The sequence below is a fragment of the Truncatella angustata genome, assembly GCF_020726525.1.
Source record: "Truncatella angustata strain MPI-SDFR-AT-0073 chromosome Unknown BKA67scaffold_3, whole genome shotgun sequence".
NCBI lineage: Eukaryota > Fungi > Ascomycota > Sordariomycetes > Amphisphaeriales > Sporocadaceae > Truncatella > Truncatella angustata.
Window position 1 is genome coordinate 3653476 of NW_025763383.1, and position 17302 is coordinate 3670777.

A 17302-nucleotide genomic window follows, 5' to 3' on the forward strand; every position below is an offset into this window, starting at 1 on the left:
GCTAGAGTTGATGGTGTGGAAGTTAGTGGCTCTCTACACAGCGTTCGACGGGCACCAACATGGCTTATACTGCTGTGGAGGCCACTAACAAAGACCGATCGGCGCACATTTGTGGATTGAAGTCACGACATAAGGCAGGGGCAATCGCGACATGAGACATGGTCGATTACGACATCGCCATCCTTTTCCTGCACCAGCAACAATTTTGGTTTGTTTCTCCTACCTTGCTACTAATTCCGAATAGCCGTCCTAGGATCTAGTCTAGTGGATAAGGTGCCCGACGCGAACCAGGTATGTGCGTATATTAGTTTTCATGATGCTAGCATGGGGATTAGCCACTCCTTTGACAACATTCCGGACGTATACGCCAAGTAATGCATACCGACAACGCGGATAAGGGCAGGCACAGACCCTTGATCATCGGATCCCGCCCGGCAGGCAGCCCAGAGCCCCTGTGCTGTTGGGCAAGGATGCCCAGATAGAATTATGTACATCGTGGCAAGAGTGGATTTATAAATATCGGCAGGAATTGTTGAGCTCCATTGTTCGAGCACATATATAGTGATCGGAAAGACATTGCATGGTAGCCTGCAGTCTGACCGCAGACAACTGGGGCACGCGCTTAAGTATAGGGCGCATTACAAGGTCTTTTGCGCCAATTCCACTGCTTACCAGGTCTTTGTCTTTAGACCACGCACAATGGCTGCTGCCACAGAAGTCAATCTGATGTCCTCAGATGCATCTGGCCTTCATTCTGCCCGAAACAACGATGTTATTTCCAAGACAGTGGGGTTCACGAGTGTCGCGGATACACCCTCCGAGCATAACGGAAAGAAGACCACCTCCTTGTGGCGCAAAATTGTAAGCTTCGTTTGGGATTCCGTAGAGGGGGATCCAGAGTACCGACGATACGTCCAAAGGTTGGATCTTTTTTTCTTGTAAGCAGCATTATTTCAAATGAGCCCAGTATACAACAGACTTTAAATTTTCGGTCTTATAATACGGAGTAGCGTTGGCTAACATGCCAACTCTTTTTATAGCCCAACCGTTTGTCTCGGCTACTTTATCAAATATCTCGATCAAACCAACTACAGTGAGTCGCAGGTCTCAAAAAGAAAGGAATCGAGACTTGAATCATGAAGAAATGCATCACTGATCAATTTATTCGTCAGGCAATGCCTTTGTCAGTGGAATGCAGACAGACCTGGCTCTGTACGGTAATGAGCGGAACTGGCTGAACACATGGTTTAGCTTAGGCGTCATGATTGGTAGTGTGCCCGCACAGATGTCTCAACTCAGATTTGTCCGATCTTCCATCTTACTGCCTAGCTGCGAAGTCATCTGGTCGGCTTTGGTCATCGGTATGGGCTTCTCCAAGAACATCGAGACGGTAAGCCCTCCGGCCTACGTTACCTATACTGGCGGCATATTCCTTATCCACCAACGATTCATTCTTATACCCTCGATTAGATGTACGCGCTACGCTTCTTTATCGGCCTGTTTGAAGCCTGTGCGTTTCCTGGCTACATCGCCATGCTTGGCGGCTGGTATGGTCCCAAAGAACTGACGAAGCGCGTCGCCATACTGCTCCAAATCGAGTCTATCGCTTCCATGTTCAGCAGTTATCTCCAGGCCGGACTTTACACCAGCATGAACGGACACGCAGGTATTGCTGGCTGGCGGTGGCTGTTTATTATGGACGGTGTCATCTCAGTGCCTATCGCCGTCTGGGGCTTCTTTGGTCTGCCGGACCTCCCCCACAACACAAAGGCTTTCTACTGGTCCCCGGAAGTGAGCTTTGGTATATTATTGTGTGATGAATCATTTGTACACTGACATATCTTGTATAGCACGTACGGTACGGCATAGAGAGAATCGAAAAACTCGGACAGAAGGCCCAGACCAAGCTGACCTCAAAGGAATTAAAGCGCATTTTTCTGGGTTGGGAGCTTTGGGTTTTTGTTGTGCCCTACACGTGAGTGAAAGCTTCAAAGCCCCATGACTTAACAAAAACCATAACCATACTAATTTGGGCATACTTAGTATGGTTGCCGCATGCCATTCAGCGACCAGCTACTTTAATCTCTGGCTAAAAGCAGCTGGATACAGCGTTGTGGAGATCAACGTTATGCCCACGGGTGGCAGTGCCTTGAACATCGTGGTTACAATATTTTGGGGTATGATCGCAGATAGATTTGGCCATCATTACTGGTTGATCACCAGCGTGCAATTATTAATGATGTTCTCCAATGTTCTTCTTTCCATCTGGACGATCCCCAAAGCGGCTCTCATGTTTGCTTTTTATCTCTCATATGCTGGCTCGGCGGCTACTCCAGTACTGATTGTGAGTTGTCACTGGACCCATCAGCCAAGATATAACTCTACAACCACTGCTAACGAAAAAAAAAAAAAAACAGGCCTGGGGCAATAAGCTTAATGCAGGCGATCCTAATTTGCGACAACTCCTAGTTGCCGTTGCAAACGTCGTATCTTACGCGTGGGTGCTGTGGGTGCCACTTGTCTTGTTCCCTACTCAGGATGCACCAAAGTACAAGTACGGATACCAGATTTTGATATTGTTTGGTGGCCTTGCCATCATCAGTGTGTCATTGATGTGGTACATGTATAGACGACGAGAGCAAGTTCAATTCCTCTAAATATGAGAACATGACTCAAACATTTCAAACTAACTATAGTGAAAACAGTAAGCAGAAAGCTCGCGATGGCGTCCAAAATAACGTTGAAACAACTCCAGAAAGACCTGCCGAGATCTGATTGGGCCACAATCTTACATACCTGCCGAGTATAGTCAAGATTTGAAAAGTCGTCATCTGCCAGGAATTATGCATACTCAATTATATAGATGGTCACCTTAGCCGTATAGCATTGTCAAGAACCTCGTGTTATAAAACTTACCATCAGACACTTTCCTATCGTAACGAAGCCGGCTACCAAGCGGAAGATTAGAAGGATAAATGGATCAGACTATTTGTGATGTTTAAGTCAGAGTGAACATGCATGAGGATGCGGGTATGTAGCCCAGCCCAAGCTGTGAAGGATTAGTATCTTGGTGATATAATTCATCTGATGTTTGTTCATCCCGTCTGCTCAGACCTGCGAGCTATGAATAGCCCGTTCCACTTTCGGTCCATAGTTGAGGAATACAAATCATTGATTTATGGACTTGAATTTTTTTCACTAGCATGAGGAGTTACGGATTGGAGTCTCGTATTTCCTATGACCATGCCTAACACTTGGCATATGCACCATAGGGCAGATGAGGAGTATGTCCAAGAAAGTGGAGCCTTGAAAACCAAACAAGATCCTGCTTATCTGTAGACCACAGATTGGAGGGTTTGAAGACCGCCACTGAAGCGGCTAATTGGCTTCGGCCCATATTGATCATCACGCCATCGACAATGCATGCCACCGATAAAATACCACTTATGTGAATGCGCCAGAGAACAATTTCCAATTGACTTCCTTTTTAAGGACACAGATCATATTATGGCATGATATACCCCATAGACTATAATTATGAATCTTATCAAGCGTTTGCAGACCGAGGCTACTAGTTTTGGCTTCGAGCCTCTGCTGATCCTGCCCAGCGGTCGGTCTATCCAGCTGGCCTATGGTTACATCCCATTGCTCGTGAGCTTCACACATGAAGACAAGGCGGCTAAGGGTCTACGAAAGCGCAAGCCGGATGAGAAGCCTAAGCCGCCCGTTTACTTCTCAGCGCTGGAGCTTGTGCGTGATGAGAGAATTCTGCTTTTGACTGGCGCCGCAGGAAGCGGCAAGACAAGTTTCGCGAAGCACCTCAGCTATTGCCTAGCTAATGGCAGCTTGGAGGCTCAGCCATTGGTTCGTAACGAGCTTGGTATGGTCTACGATGAGAGTTGGGAGGCCGCCGGGAGAGTTTTATCTAGCTACTTCACCGTGGACAATCTGGAAACTCTACGGGGTTTGCGTGAGACCACCCTGCCCGAGCTCGTGGAGTCGTGGTCGGAGGGCGTTCGGCAGGGGGCTAGGGCTGGAACCAGCTTACTGATTATCCTCGACACAGTGGAGAAAGCGGAGAGTCGAGAAGGTCGAGAACTCCTCGCAAGCATAGTTGCCTTCGTTGAAAAATCAGGCAGCGCCCGACTCCTGGTGCTCGGTGAGACGGAAGCGCTGAAGAACTGGGTTCTTCCGCCCGCCATAGCCCGCCACGAGCTGCTGCCGCTACTAGTTATACAGAGGCAGCATGCACTGGATTCAATTGCTAATTGGACAGAACCCGCAACCACAACAGAGAAAGGATATATCAAGAAAGAGACGTGTGTGATACCGCAAGGTACTGGGGCAGGCGCAGCAGCGGCACTCCCTGCTATTTTCGCGCTTGCGCTCCATGCCAGCCACTCTGGCTCCAAGGCCGAGGACACGCTAGATGCATGGCTTGCGGTCGTGTGCCCCAGTTCAGATTTGGCCAGCAGGTTATCAGTTGATGCGTTCGATCGCGTTGTCGCTACCGTCAACAAGCAACAGACTCGACCACATCTACACCGTGACGTGTATCCTTCGTCGAGCCGAAGTATGCCGTGGCTAGCTTCTACAGGCGCTGTCCAGCAGCTGTTAGCAGCTCGCCATCTAGCAAATCTCGTTCCTGATGCCGCAGTCGAATTGTTTCATCTTGCGTCTTCGCTAGTAGAGCCCACGATACAGAGCGTTTTGGTGCGCCTAGAAGCATCTGGGGAGAAGCAGCGACGACATGCCCTCATCCAGGGTCTTTTAGATGGCCCTAGTATCAACGCACAGCGTGGCACGTTAGTTATATCAGACTTAGTCGATAAGGAGTCCGAGCTTGGAAAACGTATCATGGGCCATGTACTTGACATTGTTAACCAGGGTACTTTGTCGACTAGCGAACGCCAGCGCGCCGGCTGCATCCTGTCACGGCTGGGTGATCCGCGGGACTTGACGGCTCTCACCATAGTTCCTTTCGGAACTTTCATCTTTGGATCCCGTACTCATCCGAACTCGCAGCCAGTGGAGCCTTTGAGTTTGAGGAACAGCTTCCGTATCGGCATTTACCCCGTGGTGAACCGTGAGTACGCGCTGTTCATTAAGGAGACGCGCCGTGCGTGGCTCAGCCCCGATGGTTTCACTCCCGAGTACCGAAACGCGCCTGCTACTGATCTCACCTGGTTCGACGCTCGAGCGTACTGTGTATGGCTGACAAAACGGTGGCATGCAGACGGTAGTATTGACCGGGCCGAGGAAGTACGGCTTCCGACAGAACCAGAGTGGGAGCGCGCAGCCCGTGGCAACCAGAATTGCACCGGCGAGGATTGCGAACTCGTTTACCCTTGGGGTACAAAGTGGCTGGACGATGGCGCCAACAGCGATGAAAGTGGACTGAATAGACAGTGTGCCGTAGGGCTTTTCCCGACTGGGCGCTCACCGTACGGCTGCTACGATATGGCGGGTCAGGTGTGGGAATGGTGCTCAACACTCTGGGGCGAAGATATGGCGACACCATCCTTCAAATATCCTTATCGGGATGACGATGGCCGTGAGGCACTTTGCGACGACGTACCGGGACATATACGCCGAGTTTTGCGTGGTGGCTGCTTCTCGAGTGCGAGGGCGAAGGTGTGTTGTACCTACCGGGGCAGCCTGGAGCCAGCGGGTTTCTGGCGTGGGAACGGATTCCGAATCGTTGTCGCACCCGTTGCTGGCCCAATGGAGTCACGCTGAAAAGCGAAAGAAGGACGTATATATACTGACGCCGCCAAACTACGAAATCGAGCGGTTACGCCTGAGTTCGGTGGGATAATTATTGCCAATATCATTGGTAAGCAGCAAATTCAGGACCAAGTCAACTTTATGGACGCAAATATCGTTTACTATGTTGAACATTTAGACTAAGTTACAAGAAAATTCAAAATCTCAGTTTTAGCACTCGCTTGGAAAAACTTGGCCTATTAAAGTTTATCTCCACGGTCGAAACTAAGCTTTTGATAACATGACATAAGTCATTATTAAATAATTATATATTGTAATATATTCTTTCATCAAATTGCCTTGTTCAAGGTATTATGACATTCACTGTACCGTTGAACTTTTAACTGGAATTGCCAGGATCCATAGTAGAGCAGCATAGGCTTGCAACATTTCAGCCATCCGTCACAATACTGTCGGGTAGCATATGCTATAATAATTGTATGTTAACCTCGCTCGCAACCATCCGAAACGAAGAATGTGTTTTGTGTTTGAAATATCTCAGCAGCAAGTAGAATAACCTCAAAACACATTTAACGCTCATGAACGAAGTTATGACCCCACTTCTCGTACTGACCTTAGTACCATTAAGTAACTTCGACGCTAAGTCGTTCAGCCGCACAACCTCAGCCGCAAAAGGCGCTTTTCCTGAACTCATCGAGTCTCTTCGGTGGACTACACGCTTTAGTATCTTTAGTCTCTACCCAAGGTACTGTATACACGTTCATGCACAGATGCGGTACTGAGCAATTCGCGGTAGCACACTGCTCGAGTCCCACCGCACATATCCCCCATCGACTGGAGGTAGAGATGTTAGGCTTATCATATTAGTTGGCACAGAGTAGAATTCACCTCTGCAGTGACTGAAGCAGACGTTCAATATGAATCTACTGGCCCAGAATCCATGTGCCCTCATCGCCGCCGGTCTCGAGGCTCTATCATTGTACCGACTGCCACCGTTCCGCTACATCCCGCTTGAACCGGATCAGATCCGTCTGCTCCGGATTCAACCAGGAATTTCATCATCTCCCGTACACTGCATGACATACAATATCGATCAAAAAGCGGCAACTACTAAATATCTGGCATTGTCTTATTGCTGGGGTTCTCCGACACGCTTTTCAAGAACTATCGTACTGAACAACTGCCGTCTATCTATTCAACCAAATCTCTACCAGGCGTTGGTGGCTCTTCGACGCCGAGATGAAGTTGTGGAGCTTTGGGCAGACGCCATATGTATTAATCAGAGTAATATTGACGAAAGGAATTCACAAGTGGCGCAGATGGACCAGATATACATATCTGCATCATCCGTCATAATATGGCTTGGCGAGGCTGGAGACGAGAGTGACTATGTGATGAGAAGCATAGCGAATCGCGACCTTGAAGCTTTTATCACACCAAGATTCATGTTTGCTATCATAAGAATATTAAAGAGACCTTGGTTCACGCGAACTTGGATTGTCCAGGAGTTTGTCCTGAATCCAAAACAGCCGCTCTTGGTTTGTGGCTCTGCGCCCGAGGTCACCATCAACCAGTTCTTGGAGGCATACTATGCAGGCTATCCTATGGGTAAGTTTTGGAATCAGGCTAGTTGATCGCTACTGAACAGCTAAATCTCTATCTAGCTGCGAATGAACGATTCCCACCTATTGCAGGTATAGGAACTCCTTCCAAGTCGGAACAAGCCCGAAGTTGGTCCCTACTGCACCACTCTCTACTCACCATGCTTATGTCCATCCGAAATGGTATTCAGAGGCATTCCCCTCGAGGTTACTATAGCCTAGACCACGCGCTCTTCGCCACACGATCCTTTTGTGCTACAGACCCGCGCGACAAGATCTTTGGTCTGCTCGCACTAACTGACGTCGAAACACGACAGAAGATCCAACCCAATTACGATAAGACAGTGGAAGATGTTTTCCAAGATGTCACAAGGTATTTCTTAATAAATGAGGCTTCAACTTCCATCTATTGGATTGCGCCATTTGGTGCGGGTAAGACGAGAAACAAGACCAGGGATGCTTCCGTACCATCCTGGGTCCCGGACTTCAGTGACGCTTCGATGCAAGCAAACCCTATACCATATGGAGACCCTGAAGGCTACGCTGTTGTCCGTACTCACAGCAAAGAGCTCGTACGGGTCACTGAATGCGGGAAGAAGCTCCATGTGCGGGGCGTCAAACTTGGCTTCGTAGCTAGTACCATCAAAGCGCCAATCTTCATGCATAACATACCATTTTACCGATCAAATAGATCACGGTTCGCTGGAATAATATCCTGGATTATAGCCCTCTTCAAATTTGGAAATCTCATGGCGTCTATGGCAAGATTTATTGTGGCGATCGAGACTAGCGTGCAGAGCACTGAAGCACAGCATATGGAACTGCGGCCCGAGCCCTTATGGGAAACCCTTTTAGCCCCCATGTCCTCCACCGAGAAGTTCAATGACAAGAATGACTGTTCACAGAAGTTCGACAAGATGCTAGCCGCGGCACGCAACTTTTCTGAGTCGAGAGTAGGATGGCCTTGGTGGATAACATGGTCGCGCACGGCACCTCTTATCGCCGCAGTCGCCGCTGCAAAGCCCGTATCCGAACAAATGATGCTCGCATTCTCATCTGGGCGATGTTTCTTGTCTGGACGTGAACGCTGGTATGGGATCGGTGACGGGGAAATGCAAGGCGGGGACGAATTGGTGTTGCTATTTCCGCCAGCGAACGTACCCTTTGTGGTAAGAAAGAAGGATAAGGAGGCGTATGAGATGGTGGGCTTGGCGCACATCCCAAGCGTGTTCCGAAAAGAATCGATCGCGAAAGACGCGAGTCAATGGGAAGAATTTGTCATTATGTGAGAAAGTTGGCGTGAACGTTCCTGTTTGTTACGAAATTCCAAATTGAAATTCACTTAAAATCCGTGACTTCTCCTAAGTATTTTTCAAAAAGAATGTCGCGGTTGCAATAGAGAACGAAGACTTAGTTGGCTATATACCCTATGTATTGTGAAAATAAGAAAGCTAGATAACAAAAGACTTTGATCGCGAAACACGTACTACTACAAGTAAACGGCACTTTAATCAATGAAAAAGCATGAAAAGCTTACTTTTACGCCGGTGCATATATTATAGAAAAAGTGAAATTAACATGATGAGCAGATGGAGTTATAATTTGAAGATGTTTTTGTCAGATTATGGTACCTTGGTTTAGAATTACTGAGTGGATTCAATGTTCTCGGCAGAAATATTCTACTCTTCCTGGAAGGGATATGACCAAGCGACTACATCTCATTCTCTCCCTCTCTGGATCATGTGCAGGGCCAAGCTGATAGTTTTGTCCGCTATTTTTGGTGAGTGCTGCACGGAAGCCTTCACAGTGCTCAATCAAATGTGCAAGTTATGTTACGATATGACGCTGATGCGTTGCATACAGCAGGCTTGGCAGAGGTTGTTGGCCGAGCTGACCCGTGTCATATGGACAGCACCAGGGTCACCACTCGCTCATCAGGCAATATCACGAGCAGAGACGTGATGCTCTTAAATAATACTCAATTGTAACATGGTGGCTGTTCATTTGCCACGGGAGCTTCAGATTGTTCGCGAGAGCGCGCGTGCTGGAAAGATTGAAAGCCGAGTAGGAAGAGGTGGTTCTTTTGGGCAGGCAGGAAAGTATCCGATAGTCCAGGCTACCGTGAGCGTCCGAACAGATCACAAAAGCGATCGGACTTATTTCGGCATGCAATCAGATCAGTCCAATGTGCGATAACATGTATTTGATGGACTTAACCTGATCGTGGAAGCCCGAGGCCCGGATGCGGATCTCCTTACAAGTTTTCTCGTCAGCGCCGCTCGTAGGCGCGATAAAACTCATCTGATGGGCATAAAAAGCAGCCTCAAGGTTTGCGGTGAGATCAGACATGGCATGAGCCAGTAATGACGTATGGTGCAGGGTTGCGACCATTTGTAGCAGGATAGAGGTTGTCGTAGACGTCTTGTAGGTCCCTATATGAACGGCAGGGAGACTGACGAACTGTCCCGGTGATGCAGCCATAGGCAGGATGGATTCCTCGGGCGCACCTCCGAATATGAATGAAGAGATTTTCGTTTATATCCGCAATACGATGCCAACAGGATATGACGAGGAAGACGGAAGCCGTGTCGATAGTGACGCCCTCCGCCACGTCCAGATATAAGGTGCCAGGCAAATGAACTTTCTGAATAATATCCACATTACCTTAGTGAGGCGAAAAGTCTGATCCACATGGAAGTGTTTCTGGGTCGGAAGGGCGGCAGGCGGGGCGGCAGCATGCGTGGGAAGAGTGGTGGCATGTCGTAGGAGATCTAGGTTGAGCTTCGTCAATGTCTCAACGAAAGTGATGTGATCTTATATAATGTTAGCCTCGCTGGGGGGTTGTAGAAAGCCGTAGACAAGCAGGCTATCCGGACCGAAGTCGTGGTGAATCGGATCGGTACGGAACGAACAGTCAATCCACGGCGGGTCTCCTGGTAATGGCGTAGAATTTGGAGTTGTCGATGTTGTGATCAACTCCGCCACCGTGTCGGCGACGGTTGACTGTTGCGTAGGCGAACTGTTGTAGTGTCGATGTGGTTGTTTATTGTTATTATCTGGGACGATTTACGGGCGCGCTTGTTGGAAGACGGGACAGTCGCAACATCATGGTCCATTTCGGACGCCGTCCTCAATCCCGTAGCAGCTACAGTTGCTAGGCGCATGCCCCGCACATATGTCCCAAAAACGCAGGAGGCATTGGCCTTGATGCAACGGGTGCACTTCTGCTCTTGATCGGTGCGGCCAGGGCAAGCGAGCTTATGCGCATGACAACGAGCGCATGCGTGGCGAAATGGCAGCAGGTGGAGAGTTGTTGGCATGTTTACCCTTGAGAATCAGAAGGACAAGATCAACAACCAAGGGTCGCTTCCCTTAGAGTTTGATGATAAAGACCCGCCCAGAGTAAGAACGAGGCACAAACCACTGCTAGAAATACGTCAGCTCCTATTGCCCAAAGTCAGGTATCTACTATAATTTAGTGCCGCTTGAGGCACGGAGTGCTGCACCGTTTGTTGTTCGCGGCCGGTTGTTCGGGCTTAAACTTCCATGTAGATTGGTTGAGCGAACGATGACTAGGCTATTGGAGGTGGGCCCTCCTATGCACTGTTATGCTTGTTTTGGTTAGCTAAAGTCGGAAATGAACTGAAGGTGTCTGATTCTCCAGCATTATAAGGATTATAGGTAAAGTACTTACCAATATGCCCGAGTTAGAAGTATCCGATATAAGCAGATATGTCCGAAAGACTGCCCACATCCTTGACCAACCTGCACACCAATTGATCTGGCAAAAATGTCATTCCTAAAAACGCTCGTATCGCAAATCGTTTGCTATTCATTAATTCCTCCCCGCATCCCTTCACGTTGAACTCGACTAAGTAACCGTCGCCGCCGCCTGTTTGTGCCCGCCACATCTTGCAAACCATGCCAAGACAGGCATTTCGTAAAAAGCATACCCAGCATCATCATCAACCATTTAATATGCGTGTCAAACCAGACGCCCCCAAGCCTCCGTCCAAGAAGGAGTATAGTTGGCATTTCTGGGCCATCTCCCTCCTGGCATCGGTCGAGAGCACAGTGGCATCGACTGCACTTCCCTCCATCTCTGGCACCCTCCACGCTGGAGGGAATTATGTATGGTTTGTCAATACGTACTTTCTGACCAGGTGAGGGGGACCTCACCCCCTTTCATACGGATCGTCTGTAGGTACTGCCCGTACTAAACCACGAGAACCGCAGTACGGCATTTCTACCTTTGTTCGGTCAGATGGCCGATATCTTTGGTCGACGCTGGTTGACAATTTGCACAGTGGCCACATTCGCTCTAGGCAGCAGCATCTGTGGTGGCGCGAGTACGACAGCTATCCTACTTTGCGGTCGAGCCGTGCAGGGCGTCGGTGGCGGTGGTATTAACCTCATGATCGAGATGATCGTTTGCGACCTAGTTCCGCTCCGTGACCGTGGTCGATTCATGGGCGTCATCTTTGCCATCTTTACTATCGGCACTTCCCTCAGCCCTTTCATCGGCGGCGCCATCATTGAGAACACCACCTGGAGATGCGTCTTCTACATCAATTTGCCTATCTCGGGGGTATCTCTTTCTCTCCTAGGCACGTTTGTGCACGCCAACTACCAGCACGGTCCTTCCACCCTCGACCGCCTCCGTCGCATCGACTACACAGGCAACCTCATACTCGTTGGCTCTGTCACGGCCGCTCTCATTGCTTGCGATCTACTTTTGATCTGCATGGCAGGTCCTAATTCCGTTGATCCTTGGCTTTTCTGGGATGGTCGGGTTCTACCTCTATGAGACATCACCATGGTGCTCACAGCCCATGGTACCGAAGCACCTCTTCAACAACCGGACGTCGGCGGCCGCCCTCTTCCTTACCCTCATCCACGCGCTGTTCTCCTTCTGGATCATATATTTTTGACCCGTCTACTTCCAGGCTGTACTGCGTGAAGGTACTACCAGATCTGGCGTTCTCTTACTGCCTACTGTGGTTGCCATTATGCCAGGCGGCTTGATAAGCGGCTTCGTCTTGTCCAAGTTTGGCCGATATCGCCCTCTTCATCTTGCCGGATTCGCCATGATGACTTTGGGCATAGGATTGTTCATCATGCTCGACTAGTACAGCCACCTCGCTCTCTACGTTGTCTTCCAGATCATTGCTGGCGTAGGCCCTGGGCTCGCGCTGACGACGCTTTTGCCAGCCACACAAGCCGCCCTGTCCGAAAAGTATACTGCCTCATCCACGGCTGTGTGGTCTCTTGTTAGAAGCTTCGGGACAGTCTGGGGTGTGTCAGTCCCGGCAGCAGTCTTCAACAGGCGGGCTGACACTCTGGCTTATCGAGTCACGGATCCCGCCATCAGAGCTATGATCGCCAATGGGCAGGCGTTCTCGCATGCTTCCAGCGAGCTCCCGAACACTTTTAGCAACACCACTAGGGACCAAGTCGTTGAAGTGTACAACGAAAGTCTTCACACGGTGTGGATCGTCGCAGTCATCATTACGGGGGTCTCGATCTTCGTCGTATTTGCAGAGAAAGAGATCGAGTTGAGAGATAACTTAGACACCGATTACGGTTTTCAAGACTCAGCGAAGCCTACTTCGTCCCAAGAGAACAATTCCTAAGATACAAATAATCAGTCACAGGATACTCAAGAGATTACATAGACTAGGAGATGTTCAAAACTATTGTTCAGGCTCTTTGCTCGGTCTTTAATCACATGCTACACAATAGCCCCCTACACACTATTAGTTTTGATAAACGGTTGGAGCTAAGTTGTTGAGAGGATCATACACTGAAGAAAAACGAACCAGCCATAACGAAAGTTATGTTACTTAGAAGTTCCTTTACATATTGAATGAGTAGATAGGTGAATCGAATGTGATTTAAATCATTTCCTCACTGTTTTCATATCACTTCATGTCTGCATTTGAGCATGACTTCGCAAGATCTGCAACACAATGCTGGGGTAGTCCGAGAACGATCTTAGACTCATTCGAGTTCACACTGCAGATATTATTATCAATAACGCAGCACAACGTACTGAGCGATGCCGGGACTATAAATATACTAGGAATGAAGACCCACCATGCATCTGGGAGGGCTGGATCAATTTGACTGATGTGTCGACGGTTGCCCACGGCATCGTGGTCGCTATTGCGGCCATGGACGCTGATCAAAGTATGGGCTACATTCTTGATTCTGGCGATAGGCTTTCAATTAATCAAGATATTCGAGCGCGGTCCTTCGTATTATAAGTATATTCTAGTTTTAACTTGTCATTAATTGAGTTAGTTATCTACTGGTCGATTTAAGCTAAGACGGCATTTTATTTCAGGTGTATCCTAGACTAGATGTGTTAAAACTAGTATAACCTAGTCAATTACCCGCGGTGATACCATAAATTCTACCAGTAAATATCTACCAGCACCGTCCAACTCCTAACGTCACCGAAATTCTAGAGCGGGGTTCTCAGGCACTAAGCAACAGAGTTTAAAGACAGCATCGTTGGCGTGGAGGTTTTGGCCAGTAGCGCCCATTAGTGAGAGATTATTAGGCACTTAACCAAGTGCCTCCTCACCGTCGAGCCTATCGTCCTGCTTAAGGTTATTTCCACTCCTATCTGGATGTACTAAATGTCATACAAAAAGAATTTAAAGCGATTTGATCATTAGACAAGTTTCCAATCATGTCTGGCATTCTGAAGGGCAGCCTTTCTTCCAAGGCACACATTCTTACTTCAGACGTCTCGTCGCCTATAATAACTTATGTCATTACATTGTAAACTACTATCATATTGAAAGTCAAGAATCTGCCCTCGTGTATTGGCTCGTTACCAATACGCAGACAGCTCCATCAACTCTTCATAAACAGGCTACTAGCGCGACGAAGCATCTATGGCTGAAGAGGAAGACTGCTATTACCTCGTCTATCATGGGGCCATCGCTAAAGGTGATCCAGATATTTCAGGCATCGGTGTCATCGTAGCGTTTGTGTCAAGCGCTTACGTTACCTTTTTCACGGTCTTAGCAGCATATATTGGTGGGCTTATTGACGATGAACTCCTTAACGATGTTGATCGCAGAATTTTACGCATCCGCCCATTCATCAAAGGGAAAAATAAGACGCGCATTCAGAACTGCATCCGCCATGTCATCCTCGTCCTTAGTGACCAGCAGATCGTCACAGGTATAGCGATCATGGCTGCGGGATTTTACGGGTTGCAGAGTAAGGAAATTTCTGTCTACCATTACCAGATTGTTCTATACTTGGCATGGATGTCTAGCAGCGTACACCTATCTGCAATCACGTTATTGCACTCCTTTATAAGCCAACACAGAGGGCTTCTTCTCTGGAGGGTTTCCGGGATGGTCGTACTTATGGTTATGCTGGTTATCGGCCTGGTCCCAACAATCAGCAACGACTGGGGCATCATCTGGTGGAAAGGTATGCTAGAGGGCAGGACAGGATGGGCCATTCCTGCATATTGCTTCTGGGGCAATACGTGGGGAGACGGAATAGGACCGGACGCGCCAATAGGATTCGTGATTCTGATAAGCGGTTACCTCTGGAAATTCGGCGAACTGTCCAAGGCAACATGCCGCGCATGTCGTGTGTACATCCAAGATCCAGTGGAGAGATGGTTAATGGCAGCCATTACATGCCCAGCCATGAAAGTCTGGCATGGTAGGAACTCTCGATTATGGCTCTGGATCTTTCGCATCGTCCTTGCGTCAATACTTCCAGTTCTAGCCGCGGTTGAGGTTGCTTCTTCATTTGTCGCATCTCTCTGGCTGTCTTTCACCAGCCTTGTATATGGCTCTATACAAATCTTCGTCCCTCGATCACAGATGCTCCCGCTAACTGGGCCAAGCGAAAATAACTGGGGATTTGGTCAGCTGGTACCTCTGATCTTACTTCTACAGCCATTGGGAGTTATCTTTGAACATGTTTGGTCTGAGGAAGAGAATGGCTTACATATCGGACATTCACGCGAGAGTACAAACAGCACCTCTAGCCATTCTAGAGCAATTCCGGCGCTTGCAAACATTGGAGGCTCCAAGCCAAACCTTCTGGAACTCTTGGTCACAAAACAAACAGGTGACGACCCGGGGTCCAACAGACGCTTTCTAGAGGTCTGGGATTTGCTTTACTCTAGTAAGCTATTTGCAGCCATGGTATATCTGGTACACCTTGCCATAGCGATTATCTGCGCTATGGTCTTCTATGTCAACGTCTCCAATACTGGCACTATGCGCTCCGATAATTGGCAATTAATCTTGTTGTCGATAGCGGCTCTCCTAGCTTTCAGCTTCATAACAACTACCGTTTTGGCTCGGTTCAGTATTACGGGAGCCCCCCCGACAGGGAACTTCCGATCGTCCATGCTGATGAACCATGCCTCAAACATCCCCCAAGAACGTTTTGGACATCAACCAAAGTCTGTCAGGCCAGAGGTGGGACCATGATTACATATACATGGTTGATTCAGTCACGAGTCTACGATATCGGGTCCGCCGGCATCGTTGGTCTGAAAGAAGGGCTGGCAGTTTTAACAAAGAACCACACCTTTCAGTGCTTCATCGAATCAGCTTACAGAACCATTGCTAGTTCAGTACCCAAATTTGTATAGGACAGAGTGATACAAAAATAATCTCCACACTCCTAGGGAAAAGCGTTTTAAATGCCGCCCTACTCTCTTCAACCTATTGAGTTGGTGGTCAACTCTAATTTGCAATTTCATAGCACCTAACCGAGCTATTGAATTGGCTGTCTTTGTCTATAAATATCCCATTTCCTCATTGATCCACAATTGGGATAAATAACTACACGCGTGGTTGAGATGCGAATGACTGCTTCACTTGTGCGCTAGTGCATAACGGCGCGCATTCGTTCGTTGACTGCTGACACGAAAGCTGCATCGAAGAATCACGATTAATGCTTTCAAGGCGGTACTTGAACATGAAGTTATAAATTTAAGCCCCGTTTTCATCAACTTGACGGGCAGGCTTTGCAGTCATCCGATTGTTCGCGAGGTGTGCAAGTTCAAGCACTTTGTTGATTTCTTTGTTCAAGTCAACAGCGACCATAGGAAGACAAAGACCCATTTTGGATTGATATGAGCAAAGGCAGTCTTGGTACGTATGAGACAGCTAGTGCTCCTCTCCCCTTAGAAACTACGAAGGAAATTTTATAGCAGATGTGTTATAACATGCTGGCTATCGGTTTCTACCTATAGCTTCCTATCCAGTCGCTCTCACGTAAACTGATATTTGTAGACCGGTGGAAATTCCTGCGGATCGATTATATGAAGACAGAAAGATTCAAGGTCTTTGCCATTTATCCATTTGTTAAAAGGTTTTTGTCATCGGTGTTGAGAATGTTATAACAAACAAGTATTATATGGCTATAGTTATTGATAGGTCCTTGGCACCCATAAATTATTACAAACAGGGCTAATGTTATTCCCGGTTTGAAGGTCAATGGTATGAACGTTCTTGTTATAGATGCTATTACTAGGCGTGGGATAAATATTGATTGCCGCTTAAAGAGGACCATTGGTTTTAGAATACACTTTATATAGATATAGGGGTCGATTTATGTCTGATCGTAGCTTTACTTATGGTACTCGAGAAGAGATTTAGCGCACAAGATCTACTCTGCTGCTTATGACGTAATCGCTAGTTTCAAGCGGGTGATGCTTAAATTGGAACGTGGTTTCAGAGCAGGAGCTCAAGGGATTCGCAAAGCGGCCCGTAACCATGTTACCGGCGAGGTTATTGCTAAGGCCATGGACGCTCCAAATGCTCTTCCTGAAATTTTATTTGAGGATGTTTCTGTTCGTGATACCGAAACTCGATTCCCTAAAGGTAGAATTATGGGAAAGGTTTCAGTCAAGTCAAAAATCGCTACATGAGACCCCCGGGTGTCTCATCAATCCTCTTGAATCAATGTGATATTACTGA

The 17302-nt window shown here is 48.0% G+C and overlaps 6 protein-coding genes across 6 annotated transcripts; 5 read left to right on the forward strand and 1 right to left on the reverse strand.

Moving 5' to 3' along the window:
* Positions 1 to 699: 699 nt before the first annotated feature.
* BKA67DRAFT_636342 (pantothenate transporter liz1) lies at positions 700 to 3070 on the forward strand (the record flags this gene model as incomplete). The annotated part of the gene is made up of 9 exons (XM_046105675.1): positions 700 to 786; positions 823 to 938; positions 1041 to 1093; positions 1173 to 1390; positions 1471 to 1791; positions 1851 to 1975; positions 2044 to 2344; positions 2418 to 2638; positions 2706 to 3070. 9 exons carry the CDS (start codon positions 700 to 702, stop codon positions 2773 to 2775), a joined length of 1512 nt encoding a protein of 503 aa, XP_045960309.1. The 3' UTR covers positions 2776 to 3070.
* A 458-nt stretch (positions 3071 to 3528) lies between these two features.
* On the forward strand, positions 3529 to 5739 carry BKA67DRAFT_622452 (C-type lectin protein; the record flags this gene model as incomplete). The annotated part of the gene is made up of 2 exons (XM_046105497.1): positions 3529 to 4713; positions 4888 to 5739. Exons 1-2 carry the CDS (start codon positions 3538 to 3540, stop codon positions 5737 to 5739), a joined length of 2028 nt encoding a protein of 675 aa, XP_045960310.1. The 5' UTR covers positions 3529 to 3537.
* A 628-nt stretch (positions 5740 to 6367) lies between these two features.
* BKA67DRAFT_690736 (heterokaryon incompatibility protein-domain-containing protein) lies at positions 6368 to 8672 on the forward strand. The gene is made up of 2 exons (XM_046109145.1): positions 6368 to 7335; positions 7392 to 8672. Exons 1-2 carry the CDS (start codon positions 6645 to 6647, stop codon positions 8615 to 8617), a joined length of 1917 nt encoding a protein of 638 aa, XP_045960311.1. The 5' UTR covers positions 6368 to 6644; the 3' UTR covers positions 8618 to 8672.
* An 828-nt stretch (positions 8673 to 9500) lies between these two features.
* BKA67DRAFT_657939 (uncharacterized protein) lies at positions 9501 to 9809 on the reverse strand (the record flags this gene model as incomplete). Its single annotated transcript, XM_046107194.1, has 1 exon — positions 9501 to 9809. The coding sequence occupies one exon, from the start codon at positions 9807 to 9809 to the stop codon at positions 9501 to 9503; it is 309 nt and encodes a 102-aa protein (XP_045960312.1).
* A 1497-nt stretch (positions 9810 to 11306) lies between these two features.
* BKA67DRAFT_636345 (major facilitator superfamily domain-containing protein) lies at positions 11307 to 13130 on the forward strand (the record flags this gene model as incomplete). Its single annotated transcript, XM_046105676.1, has 5 exons — positions 11307 to 11491; positions 11565 to 12021; positions 12080 to 12231; positions 12301 to 12364; positions 12458 to 13130. The coding sequence occupies 5 exons, from the start codon at positions 11307 to 11309 to the stop codon at positions 12959 to 12961; spliced, it is 1362 nt and encodes a 453-aa protein (XP_045960313.1). The 3' UTR covers positions 12962 to 13130.
* Positions 13131 to 13961: 831 nt separating this feature from the next.
* On the forward strand, positions 13962 to 16170 carry BKA67DRAFT_562515 (uncharacterized protein). The gene has a single exon (XM_046102605.1). The coding sequence runs from the start codon at positions 14234 to 14236 to the stop codon at positions 15803 to 15805; it is 1572 nt and encodes a 523-aa protein (XP_045960314.1). The 5' UTR covers positions 13962 to 14233; the 3' UTR covers positions 15806 to 16170.
* The last annotated feature ends 1132 nt before the right edge of the window (positions 16171 to 17302 follow it).

Bases quoted from the DNA above. Each gene is read 5' to 3' on its own strand.
- BKA67DRAFT_690736 (XM_046109145.1), top strand. From the start codon at position 6,645: ATGAATCTACTGGCCCAGAATCCATGTGCCCTCATCGCCGCCGGTCTC. The intron at 7,336-7,391 runs GTAAGTTTTGGA...ATCTCTATCTAG, and splicing joins CTATGCAGGCTATCCTATGG to CTGCGAATGAACGATTCCCA.
- BKA67DRAFT_562515 (XM_046102605.1), top strand. From the start codon at position 14,234: ATGGCTGAAGAGGAAGACTGCTATTACCTCGTCTATCATGGGGCCATC.